General features: G+C 43.5%; 1 protein-coding gene across 2 annotated transcripts in view; it reads left to right on the top strand.

Annotated features, from left to right (window-relative positions):
* RHOJ (ras homolog family member J) overlaps positions 1–12,896 on the top strand; it is a 61,970-nt gene extending 49,074 nt beyond the window's left edge. Inside the window, exons 3-6 of one of the 2 annotated variants that reach the window (XR_012650625.1) lie at positions 1,590–1,754; positions 3,035–3,130; positions 4,321–6,407; positions 6,624–12,896. Coding sequence is in view for 1 of the 2 variants with exons in the window: in XM_075029627.1 (XP_074885728.1) it covers positions 1,590–1,754; positions 3,035–3,130; positions 4,321–4,467 (408 nt within the window). In the remaining variant the exon portion in view is untranslated. Of the gene's footprint in view, positions 1–1,589; positions 1,755–3,034; positions 3,131–4,320 lie in introns of both variants that reach the window. The other variant, XM_075029627.1, reaches the window with a different exon arrangement.
* The last annotated feature ends 620 nt before the right edge of the window (positions 12,897–13,516 follow it).

Genomic DNA, 13,516 nt, shown 5'->3' on the forward strand with positions numbered 1-13,516 from the left:
TAATTAAGTTTTTTTGTTTAGAAAAGATTGGAGCAGACTGTTTTTACATAATCCATTAGTATTTTTCAGAAACTAGTGTCAATTCAGAAATAGTCTGTGTCATCTTATCACTGCATACTCAGTGAACGAAAGACTTCAGAAAGAAGATTTACCAGTCTCAACTTATAACTAAGCCCTCTCATTTGTTGCCACAACCAAAGCAAGACAGAAGCAAGGCTGAATTAAGACACCATCTAATCTGGGCCCACAGTGATATAGTCCTGCATCAGTTTCTCCTGCAGGACAGATAGCAACTTGCATCGCTCCTGCCCCTAATGTAGATTTTCCCTACCTCAGATGTTCTCAAGTCTAAGCAACAGTGCCTGGACATCTTAACGCCCCCACCACCACGCCTTTTCATTGAGTTATTAACTATTCCAGTACCTGCAAAGCAAAACTGCACTAGTTGAGTTTTCATACAGTTATAACCAAAAGCAACCATACTGCAGAGATTTGAGGCTTGCCCAGAATGCATAAACTATAAACCGAAGACCTACGTCTCAGTCAGACTTGACAGCAACATGTATTATTATTTCCTACACTCCAGATTTGTGTTTCTTTCCCCCTTTTTAACTCTGGACCCCTCAAAAAAGCCTTTAGAACAGGTGTATCCTCTCTAAAAGGATCTGTTCCATTGCACTGAAATTTTCTAACAGGTTTCATCGAAAAGTACCCACCAGGCACAGCTACATATGCTCTCACTATCAGAGAGAGCAAGTCTATCCCTTTCACATGGCTTAAAAAACCTCTGCTCACTCTCAACATCTCAAGCCTGAAAACAGACCTAAATTATTCCTTGAAACTCAACTATCACAGCCAGCTCATGACATAACACAGCTGCGCTTTGAGCTGTTTGAAAATTCACCTTCTTCACAACTAGGCCATAGAAAAAACATCTTTCCTTCCCCTGTCCAGGGCCTGTGGAAACACTAAATCACCCCCAGTGATTTACCCAGCCACTGCAGGCTGGATTTGATCTGCTTTGTGCTTTCAAGATGAGTGTCTTCTGCTGACTGACACATTACTGCATACCATACATAACTGTGATGGCACCAAATAGCCCGGAGACCCTATTTATTGTATATGGTCATGTCTCTAATGCCTACTAGGGAATAGAAAGCCCGTAATATTAACAGAAAAGCCCATAGAGATGTGTGTCACCAGCAAATATTAGCTAGTGGTGACAGTCAAATAATACTTCCCAGGATGGTATCACATTGTTGGAGGGCTGAGGCTGGTACACGCAGCCCCAAGATCAATTTTTATTACACCACCAGCGATGGCCGCTGTTTAGCATTACCCTCTACACCAGCATCACCACAGATAATACACACACAAACAAAACGTGTTAGCTCTTTTGGGTAAAGACGCTGACAAAACAGCACCCCTGGCCCACGAGGGGTGATTTCCCCCTCAGCAGCTCCCCAGAGGTTATAACCGTTCGTGAGCACGGAGGGACAGTGTTGAGTAGTTCATCAAGAGCCAACGTGATGCCCCCATCGGCAGTTATCCCCCACCCCGTAACACGCTTGCTGTTTTCCCCCTGGCAGGAGGACTACAACCAGCTGAGACCCCTGTCCTACCCCAACACGGACGTGTTCTTGATCTGCTTCTCAGTGGTGAACCCCGCCTCGTACCACAACGTCCAGGAGGAGTGGGTGCCCGAGCTCAAAGTCTGCATGCCCAACGTGCCTTACGTCCTCATAGGAACACAGGTAATGCTTCTCCAGCCATCGCGGGGGTCTTCAGCGTGAGGGGGCTCCTACTCCACCTCAAGGGGGGCTGGAGGATGAGCTCTGTGGAAAGGTTTCCTATTGAATTTCTTATGTGAAATGCAGCCAGACTTTCCTGGAAAGTTAGAGGAAAGCTCAGGGACTGGGAATGGAAACCAACATGCAGATGTCCTATCGTGCTAGTCAGGACTGGCAAAACTCATCCCATCTTTTTGTTCAAATGTATATTAGTGTGGCAACGAGGCATAAATATCTATAGGGAGAAAAGGTTTCTGACGGGCCTTTAGTGAGGGGGAAAAAATCCATCAAAGTCTGCTTTTAGAAGCAGAAGCTAAATTTCAAACTAAATTTTAAAAATGGGAATAATTAACCAAATGACTTAGAGACGTGGGAAGGAAATAGCGTCCCCCATGCTTTACATCAACATTGCAATTAGTGACTCACCATCCTGCTTGTGTTATAGTGGATGTTAGACTAAACGATCAAACCACTTTATTTTGGCCTTAAAATCTATGAATCTATCAATCAAATAAAAATGCCTTAAACATCGGTTTGTTTCCAAGACAGAGTGGCTAGAGACTGTGAGAAGTAAGGATAAGAGTCTGGAAAATGTCCGAACACTGGACAGTAACCTAAGCCAAGTTAGAGAAACAGATCAAATTCTGGTCAAAACCAAAATCTTCATGCCATAGAAAAGTCCAATCATTCAAACACTGGCTTTGTTTTCTACACTGGAATAATCTAAAACACTCATTTTAAAATAAAAGTATTACCCTTTGGAGCATACACTCTGAAAAATGGATGGGTTTGAAATGCCAGAATGCTTCACTTTGATGTTTTCCATGGAAATAAAGGATTTTGTTTCAAGTCAGTCAGACTGAGCTGCATCTGTCTGGCCTGTCAGGGTGTTTTAGGGGTGATGCAGCGCAGGGTTGCAGCAGCCTCCCCTTCCAAAGTGGCTCAGGCTTCCACCGACACCTTCCAAGACCCATTGTGAGAGCCATTGTACTTTACTGTACCGCAGCTCTCCGAGCTGTGACCCAATAACCCACCAGTGAGAACTGATTCATGTTAAACAGAAAGAAGAAACAAGGAGAGAAAAGGAAAATATATGTGCAATTCATCTCTGAAGTATCAGCTGAGGCTGGGAGGACAGATGCCCTTATGTGAGGACATGACTGTGGGTTTGTAAAGCTATGAATATCTGTCTCAAGAATTACACAAGGTGGTACTGAGCACAGGGTTTGTGTGTTTTCTGTTAGATTGATCTCCGGGATGATCCCAAAACTTTGGCTCGGCTGCTTTACATGAAGGAGAAACCACTCACCTACGAGCACGGAGTGAAGCTAGCAAAGGAGGTAATAGCTTTTCCTGAGGTCCGAGGAAATCGATTGATCACAGCTTTCCACTGGGTTTGGTTCATTCAGGGTGAACTCTTCCAGGGTGCTTCGGTTGGTCCTATCCAGAGATTAAAGCTTCTGTTCAAACAGGCTGGACCCAGACACAGGTTGTGGCTCCTGAGCCTGCTGTTCTGCTGAAATACCCAATTAAGCTCTAAGCAAAGCAGCAAGGTACAGAGGGCAGCAGGTGGCAAACAGACAGCAAACCAGGTTTTACTGCCTACTTTACCTCAGTCAAGTGTTTCTTGTTCAGGCTTCTGCCAGAAGGTGTATGTAGCAAATCCTTCTCTACAGCATCTCCTTCCAAACTCATCCCTACCCCTTACAAAAGCACAGACAACTTGATTCTCACTTATCCATTGCACTTCAAGCAGGAGAGAAGGACGTCTCAAGGTTTCTGTGCTATTGCACCTTTCTCCTAGGAAGGCAGGGGGATAAAAGCGCTCCCCAGGCTGTGAAATGCAGGCAGCTAGACCCCAGCCATTTCCACTTTACATGCTGCAGGTGTTGCTACAGGCTCTGGCCCTCAAAGGCCAATGAAAGCATCCATTAGCAGAATACACTGAATAAGCAACAAGGTCGCTGAATAAGCTGAGGCTGCTTTCCTAGGCTACTTTGTGTGTTGTGTCATATCAGCACCCCCAAGAGACTCCCGTCTCAAGATGATGCTTCCCAGTTCCCCCAGGTAGCAGCTCCCTGGCGTTGCAGGAGGCAGGACACAAGAGTGACAGGTCAGGGGAGAAGAGCCAAGTATATGAAGGGGTTCAGCTAACAACCCAGCATCTTTTTGAAACCCTCCCCAGCTGCACAGAAAGGAGCCCAAGCTCCTGGTCCAGCACTCGAACACAGGTGCAGCCCCTCTCCCTCTCTGGAGGGTGGTGCAGGGAATTCCTGCTCCCCATTAAACCCTCATGGTGAGATACTGGTGGTGATGCCCATCCCTGCTCCCTCGCTCAGGATGACCACCTGAGCTTGCCCCTTAATGTCATAGGCAGCCAGATACAAAACAGAGCAAAGACCTGACCCCCTTTCTGAAGGTCTGGGCTTCCCTCTGTGGCACGACACGTCTGCACATAAAATGATGCTGGAACAGGGTCGCTCTGTGTCTCCCAGGAGAGAGTACTCACGTTTTCTCTCTTCTCTTTCAGATCGGAGCACAGTGCTATCTGGAATGCTCAGCCCTCACGCAGAAAGGCCTTAAGACTGTCTTCGATGAAGCGATCCTGACCATTTTCCACCCCAAGAAGAAGAAGAAGCGTTGTGCAAAGTGCCACAGTTGCTGCACCCTTGTGTGAAGTCACTTAAAAAGAAAAACGAGATGAGTTCAATGAAACCAAGCAGGTTAGAAAGGCAATGAAGGTCACATGCAACTGAAATGGGGAACATGACCAGAAAGGGGTCCTTCTTACCCAAATATAGGAGCCCTCCATTCTGTGAAACCTCCCAGCTGTATCACACTAGGCCAACTCATGTCTATGTGCTTTCCTAACCCTCCAGAGCTGTATGCAGCCTGTTCCTACTACTGCAGACTGCACTGAACCAACAGAAACCAGGATGCCTGCTCCTGCTTGACTCCTCACCTTAGGAATAAGGTGAAGGTGCCATGTGGAAAAACAAAGAACTAAAGGTGGTAAAAGAAACAAGTGAAACTCCATTTGTGGCCTTAAGCAAGAATTGATCAAAATTAGGAATTTTCAGTACTTAGGAATTGAATCTGAACTGACTGAAAGCACATGGAGATCTGTAGAAATCTAATATGTAAGATATACACTATAGGTAGGATATACTTTTAAATTACTTTTCTTTTCTAAGACTCACTAGTTCAGGATATACTTTAGTTTGTTCAGACCACGTGGAAGCAAAGGTGGAGTGATTCCAGTTTTTCACTTAATGGTGAAACTTCACAGCGTCAGGATGTTGCTGCACCCAAGCTATCAAAATGAATCAACATTTACCTCCAGACTTAAGGAATGTTCTTACAACAAAAAAATGCAAATAACTGTATTTTTACAGGGGAATGTTCAGGCTGAGCCATGTTTCCATAAGCTGGGAAAGGAAGAACAAAGTTGTAGCATTAATGTACTGAAACAAAGAAATTCTGCCACCAAAGAATATTGCCCTAGACATGAAATAGCAGCACGGAACAATCTCCCTTCCAAACTGAGAACATGAACGAGAGACATTGCCATGGCAACTGAAAATTTACCTTATAGATCAGCTGGATTTCTACATCTCACCCAGCAGCCAAAAATAGCAAAAACCAAAAAGCCAAAGGTCATACTCACTTCAAGTGCTTTAAGGTGGTCCAATTGCCTTAAGATTATTTTTTTCATGGGGTATCTCATGTAAAAACACTCACCAAAGTGGAGTTGGAAACACGTTGATTTATTGTAGCCTCCCTCCTCCCATTCACTACTTTCTTTGCTCCCATTTTTTCCATCTTCATTACTGTGAGTGCTGTTTTAAGTTGCAGCGTGGCTGCAGTCCTGGGGGGTGAACTTTCACACGAGTCGCAGATGATGGGCTACAGCAGACAGCACAGAGATGGGAATTCCAGACCTTAAGGGAAGGGAAGCTGCCTGTTAGCTCTCCTTGCTGTTGAAGAAAGCGTGCCTTTTCACTAAAGCCTCTCCAGGGAGCCTGTACTTTTGCATATCACAGCAACACAGATGCTCAGAGGTGAACTCGAAGGGCGTCTTGTTACTTGCATCTGCCTTCGGGTACCCTGGCAATGCCACGAGATTGTCTTGTAACGGATTTCATTCCCCAAGCAGAAAATCACAGTGCCAGCAAATATAGATTTGAAGACCTCCGCTGTAACTCCTCACAAAAGCGGTGTCTGCAGTCAGTGTTTCCAGAAGTGTTAGTCATAAGCAAGTAACAGCAGTGCACCCTCGCAGCCCAGGGACACGTGCCCTGCACCCCCCCGTACCCCATGCCAGGGGACTGCCAGCCCGCTCCTCTTCAGAAGCACAGCAGCACGGCTGAGTACACACATGCAACCAGAAAAACTCATGATTAGTGGTGAATTATAGGCCTGGTGTTACTCAGAGCCATTAGGGACTTCAGCAGGACTATAGGAACAGCACCCTTGGGCAGAGAAGGGGACAAGCATGATGCAGTGCCCAATCCTGCAGTCACTGAGGCTTATGGATCCGAGCTCCTCCTTTAGCATAAATTCAGTTTACCATGGACGCCTACAGAAACCAGCTCCGACACTCCAAAATGTTTCCAGGTAGAAATCAACAGTTCTCTCTGACAAAAGCAATCAAATTCGAGGCGAACGCCCTGTTGCTGTTACCCAGCCAGCTTTCACCCACCACCTCTTTCCCGCTGCACACAAGCATGGATGAAAACGAAGTTGTGCTAAATCAAAGACAGACAAAAGGAAGATTTCTTCACTGCTGGCATTCTTTGCTCATATTTTATATTTGGTTTTATTATGTCCCAGACATTTGCTTCACATGGACTGGCCGATAAAGCACAGCTCAGAGGGAGGACAGTGCTGAAGCCCGGTGAAGGAGTTCATGTCGTGCCGCAGAGGCTGTGCTGCTGTCCCCGGGCGAGCAGTGAGTATTCGCACATCGGGGACACCGGTAATCAGCTGAACTATAGTGTGTAAAGAGGTATTAGGGGAGTACGAGGAAAACTAGGAGTGGATTAAATTAAGAAATACTTAGGTAATGTTTGTTGGCTTACAACATGACTGGAAGGCCACTGAAATGAACAAACAAAAAGCTTTCAACAGATTTCAGAGAAAATTAGACCTTCGCTGTGCTGCCATTTACTTCAGTGGAAATAAAATAGGATGATTACTTAGTTTTAGCTCACGTAGGTTGCTGTAGAGCGCTAGCCTATATACAAGTCTCTGGTTAAAGTAAGTGAAGTCTGTTTTAGCTGAAGCGCAGTGCAAACACTCAGGTTGGAGCTGCCAGATATTCTTAGAGCTTCACAAAATACACAGGAAATAGAAAACCAGACTGACAGCTGAGCTTATCATAAAATAATGAGCACACTGGAAAAGTGCAGTATAGCATTCCCGGCATGCCTCAGAGAAAGCCACAAATAATAAAATGATATTTTTGTGTGCCACCGCATATCAGGGGTGTCTATTAATGCTAATGGGATGGCATAGGATAGGCATATAAAATCATAAATCAAATAGGAAGTTGTGGCATTAACATAAATGCAGTGGTTTGAGTAAAATTAACTAAAAAATATATGGTGATGTAGAAGCTCAAATGCTACTGTCCTAATGTATTCAACTGCAGCACCTTGCACAAATCATTGCATAGCAGCAAAAGCAGATAGAAAATTATTCATATGCATACAAAAAATGTTAAGACTAACCAAGGTTTTATCTGCACTTACAAAACCAAGGACATCACATTTGTGAGGCAGTAAAATTTCAAGTTTTTCAAGCTGATTGTGTCCAAAATCTGACAACTGGGAGCTGCAAGGGAGGGTGGTCACAATCCACTGAGAAATGGCCTCTGCACTCCATTTGTTTGTAATTTCTCTTCCAACAAAAATAAATGTTTTAAAAATAGCCACGGTTAATGCAGGTCCCATAAACATTATTCCTGTGTTAGGTTATGTACACACACTTATCCATGCAATGTGGCACTTACTCAAGGATCTGCCCTGTTACACTATTATTTTGGGGAGGCAGGAATAGCACAGGCCAATAGGCTTTAGAAAGGGGTTGTAGGCAGATGTAAGGAGAGTCATTGATTATCTGGCAAGTCATACCTTATACCTTTTCTAAAAGCCAGCAGATGGTGTGTGAACAGGCAGCAAAGCTTATTTTCAGAAATATCAAAACACCAGACACAGTGCAAGCACAGGCATAAGGCAACAGATATAAACTTCGAGTTATTTTCGAGGACCATTAGTTACAAGAAAGGAAAATCAATAAAGGATTGCCAGGTGAAAGGAGATGGGGTTTCTCACTGTAAGATGAGCTAGAAATCAGACCCCAATTTCACCTTCAAAGGAACACGGTTAGGAGAGTCGTAAAGGCTATAAACCATCCCAGGAACTTATTTGACAATGTCCTCTTAATGCAACTGACGTCAAAACCTTTCCTGACAGAGCTGCCTTTGCTAATATTCTGCTATCATTTCAAAAGCACTCACAGCTTACAAGAAATCTGCTAGATCCTGTAAAACCCATCTCCTTTGGCCTCTTCTGAAACCTTAATGTTCTACCAGGAGTTGTTAACCCGCAGTTGTAGTTTCAGAGTTCCCAAAGGGTTTTCATGCAAACTCCTGCAAGGACATATTAGAGATATTAGGTATTAGAGAGATATCTCAAGACATTAGAGAGTTGTTATCACATTAAAACAACCTACAGATGCCTCTGCCCTTCAGAGTGCTGCTAAAACACCAGGCCAGTGGAACTGGGGCAATCCTGTGCTATATCACCACTTCCAGCAGGACCTGAAGGAGGTCCCACAAAGACTCCCACAGTCTGTCCTGTGCCTCCCAGAGCTCAGAAAAGTTGAGCAGAATGCAGAAACAAGGCTCTACCACACAGGTCCATCCAGGAGCATTTGTTCAACCGAGTATAAGAAGTCCCAGGTACTTATATCCTCCAGGAGTGGTGGGGAGAAGTTCTCAAGATGAGCTCCCCCTGGTTGTCCTACATACCAAATGCTCCCAGACCTTCTCTCTCTGCCCTGTAAATATCTACTGTTACAGTAGTATGTAGCTTATGAAGAACAAACATCTACAAGCTCTTGCCTCGCATTGCCTTGAATTCGGCATGATGTGAATCTTTCCCTCGATTTCCACACATGCTGGTCCTGATGCAATTCTTCTTCTTGCTGGTGGGAACTGCAGAATTCGCTCCGAGTCCAGCATGACAATCAAAACAATCATCTGAGCAGCTGTCATTAATCTTTCTCACCTTTTTTCTCTTTCAAAGCACTGCTTCAGTTCAAAATAAACATAGAATTAAATATAGCGCTGCATCTTAGTATGCAATAAAGTTATTCCAAATTCTTTTATTAAGGAGCCAGATTTTGGCAGTCTTCCTCATACTGAAGAGCATCTTACTTCACAAGAAATTGTCTCTAACTTCCTCATGTCTCATTCAATCCCAATTATACCATTCCTGTAAATGAGGGAGGCTGGTTTATGGCCATTGGTGACCAGCCCTTGTAGTTAATGTATAAGAAAACCTCTTCTAGCTGCTCTAGTGCTCTAGTGGCCTGTGTTCCCCAAAAAGCAGTGATTTCCCATTCCCCGCACACTGTACAAATCACCTGGTGTTCTGTCATGCTCAGCACCACACTCTCTCTGTTATCTGCCATCTCTAAGGAACCAAGAAATGAGTTGGGAAAGGAGACAAGCCTTGGGCATGCTGCTACACAAACCAAGCAGGACTCCCCCAGGAACAATGGCTGCAACGCAACTCTAGGCAAGTGGCTAAAAACCCACCCCAAGGGTGGGAAAATCACTGTAGCAAACAGAGAGCAACAGGGAACAAACTTTTCCCTACCGGTGACTGTCTGTTGACAAGGATGCATGGGCTTCACTTCCCATTGACAGCAAGCTGTCAAGATCCCATCCAAGATATTGTCCCAAGACTCCAGAGACCCAATTTGAGAACCCTTTATGGGAGCTTGGAAAAGGTTGCAGAAGTTCTTGCAAACAATTTCTGTTGCTGCCTCCCCTCATCACACCCAGCTTCATACACAGCGAGTGATGCAGTAGCCAATTACACAAATGATATGTGTCTAGCAGATGTATTTTCACCATGCACGCTGCCATGTCCTTAGAAAAATGTCCCTCTAATTCAGACATGAAAGATGCATGTTTGCTAACATAGCTTGCTTACAGTCCGTGACCTTTTCTGTAGCTTTTTTTCCCAAGTGGCACAGCAAATACTTCTTGATTCACCATACTGAAACTTCATCTGAATTAAAAATAAATTGCAATGGCATCAATCTGTCTCAAGCCAGGCTTGTTTAAAAGCACATTTGTCTTCTCCAGCAAAGCAATCAGCGTATGCTCATGTTGGCCCAGGAACCATTTGTTCAATAAACAGGTAGAATGCAGGAATCTGGCTGTACACGCCTTTCTCCCTGTATTTTCCTTTTCCCTGAAAAGGATTTGTAATGTGTTTTATCCTACATAAAAAAAACAAATCTGGAAATAACAGCATTTTCTTGGTTCACAACTCTATAGGACTGGAGGAGCATCTGCTGTGACAGGAGGTGAGCATGGAGTGACCTATGTCAGATAACTTCTAGACACTTTTGAGCTCTGTGTAAAAATGAAGACAAATCACTACTATAAATGTTTATTTTCCTCTTAGTGAATAAAGACCCTCTGAAAGCAGGAAAAAGCCTCCCACTGATTTCGGTAGTGGCTTGTGATCTCAGCTGTCTTCACATATCAAAACAAAACACAAATAGAAATAATTCTGCGTTGAAAAATTGGGACAAAAACACTGATTGGAAGTAATGAATGCAATAGAATAGCATCTACACTTCTGCTTTGGGGGAGAGCTGCAAAATCAGGGCCCAGAGCCACAATTAGTCTGTTTGATCCTAAAACTTAAATTTCATTTTAAGATGTTAAGGGGATGCCCATAAGTAGGATGAAAAAAAATCTTTAAATTCTCTTTTCTTTGTTTCAGTTAAAACTTTCAGAAACATATAAACAACAATCTATTTTTCCTGGGCAGTTCGAGGAAGCCCACCAGAATAGCAAAAAGAGTCAGAACCTCATTGTAAGAGGGAAATAAGCTCACAAACCCATATACCACAGAGCAACAAGCAAAAATCATATGAATTGCTGTCAATGGTGAAAAATAACTTTAACTTTGAAAACACGTTAATAAAAATAGCTTTGAGCATGCTCCCCGCCCCCTTCCAGAATGTGCAGACCGTAATGCAGTGTTTGGCTGCTGCTTCTAACTTTAATTTTAGGGTGGGATTTTCAAAGGTGCTGTATGTTGGCTTCATTTCAATTCTCATAAAGACAATGGAAAATTTCAATGGGGTCCACACATGACTAATGTGGAAAGCATTTGAAAGTCTTTACGTTTCCTCCTTTTCTGCCCTTTATTGTGGCTGACCAAGCTTTGAGCACACAGATACGCTGAGCCAGGTCCAAGAATCTTTTATACCTTTTGGCTGCTGGATGTGGACTCCTGAAAGAAGTTAGGCATCTGGAGACTTTGCTGATCTGATCTTTAGCTTGAGCTTTGGAGACGGATTTGTAACTCCTCGTTTCAGTCACTACTGAGGCTGAGGATGAAAATGATTACATTAACAGTGTAATATTCCAGACAAATGGGTATCTTTGCTGAGTTTGACACTGCACTCATTGCTGTCACTTAATTTCATCTCATCCAATTCAGGATGCCAGATTTAATTTTGCATTTGGTTTTGCCAAAGATCAGTTTGAGCTCTCGCTCATGCCAACTCTGGTGAATTTTGACTTTGATTGGAGGTTAATGAATTCAGAGTAAACAGTTGTCACCAGTCTACAGTTTCCAGATCTTCCAACAGAGCAGTTATTTGTACTGATAACATGTAGAAATTTTTGTCTAATGTCTGTCAAAGTAGTTTGGGTGTAAGCTATATCCATAGTATGACTGTCATATCGTGTCTCCCAACACTTTTCCCCAAAATAGGCAGCTGCTCTAACTGCATTACAGAACTGGCAGGCACTGAACTGCCTTGTCAGTATGGAGTAAATGAGCCGAAACTTTCCCCAAACTTGTAAATAGTAATTCATTAATAAGCAATAACATAAAGCTGCGTGAGAGGAGAAGGACACTGGCAAGGTCTTCTTCCCCCATGAGCAGAAGTGATCCAAGGTGGTGAGCCCAGGTTGCCAGATGGGAAACGCAAGGCATAGCACGGTGTCCGTGCTGTCCCAGCAAGTTATGGCGTGAGCCTGGCGCAAGGGCTCGGAGGTCCCTCCCTGGAGTCACACCAGGATACCTGGGGCTCAGCAGCACCTTGAGACTGGCAGGGCTTCAAAGAAGGCTGCGGAGAGGAGCGGGGAGATGGACGTGAACTGTCCTCTGGTGCAAGGATAACTGAATCCAGTTTAACCTGTTATGATGTTGGTGCACTTGTCAAACACAAGCATTTCGCTGCAAAGAGATTCTCTGCTCCTCTGAGAACACAAAGACCAGAAAATGTCTTTCCTTTCTTTTTGCGTAGTGCTTCAGCAATACTTAAAAGTAACAGTGCAATGAGTTATTCTAGCTGAGTTTGTGAAGCAGATGTAATGACCTCAGCACAGATCAGGACCTAACACATCATCTGTCAGTTCTTAGCAAGTTAAGAAAAAGTCATTTACTTGATGTGAGCAACTGAATTTTTCTCTCTTAAAAGTTGCTGTGTGCAATATCACTGGAGTATGGGGCTGGTAAAACCAAAGGATAAGTATTAAAACATTATGTCTGACTTACTTGTGAGTGGTATATCTTTTTTCAAAGATTAACCTTCAGAATTCATGTCAAAGCAATAAAATTTCAAACCGAGGAAATTCAGTTTTCCAGCAATTATGTTTTGCATAGTTTAAAAATCATGTAAGCAGTATTAGTTTCCTATTTACAGCACATGATTCTGTACTCTTTTGCTTATCCTCTTTTAAACATGTAATTATTGTATATTGTAACTGCACATTAATATCGTCTATTGTACATAGTTTATTTTAACAAAATAAAAGTGTTACTAAGTATTTTGATAGCATCATTTTGAGAAGGTGTGGTGCTGTGTTTCTTTTTCTAGATGCTAATCCCATATATATTGTGGGACATTACAGGTAGGAGAAACACATACTAACACATAGGGCTGCTTTTGGATGGTCCTGGAACTGCCTGCACCTTCCAGTGTCACCTGCAGAAAGTCAAACAGGAGGTGATCCCACAGAGGTTTACTCATCTCAGGCATGTTCCTCCTGGGAAACTGCTGCTTTACCAAATTCTCTGCAGCTTGGAAACATGGGAAGGTGGAGATGTGGGACCTGTAGGTTTGGCTTCGTGCTGGCACTTAGCTTTCAGCTCACTCCGGTCCCAGGGTATCCCTTAGTGACTGGCTTGGAGATATTTAGTCTCCCATCTTCCACCAATATTAAGGTGGTTGGTTGGTTGCTCTTTTAGATACAACTTCTTTTCTTTTTTTTTTTTTTTTAATTTTAATAAGGTGTTCTTGGCACCACTGTCTGTGGTCTCCACTGTGATATCATAGCATCATAAGAGGACATTTTTTCCTCCCTGAAGTGAATATTCAAAGTGTTTTGGAGAGAAGACAGCGTGCAGCAGCCTTGCAGGCACTGGAGCTCTCTTGGTGAAGCAGCTAGGAAAAGCGTTAGC

Source organism: Buteo buteo, chromosome 6 (assembly GCF_964188355.1).
Source record: "Buteo buteo chromosome 6, bButBut1.hap1.1, whole genome shotgun sequence".
Classification (NCBI taxonomy): Eukaryota; Metazoa; Chordata; class Aves; order Accipitriformes; family Accipitridae; genus Buteo; species Buteo buteo.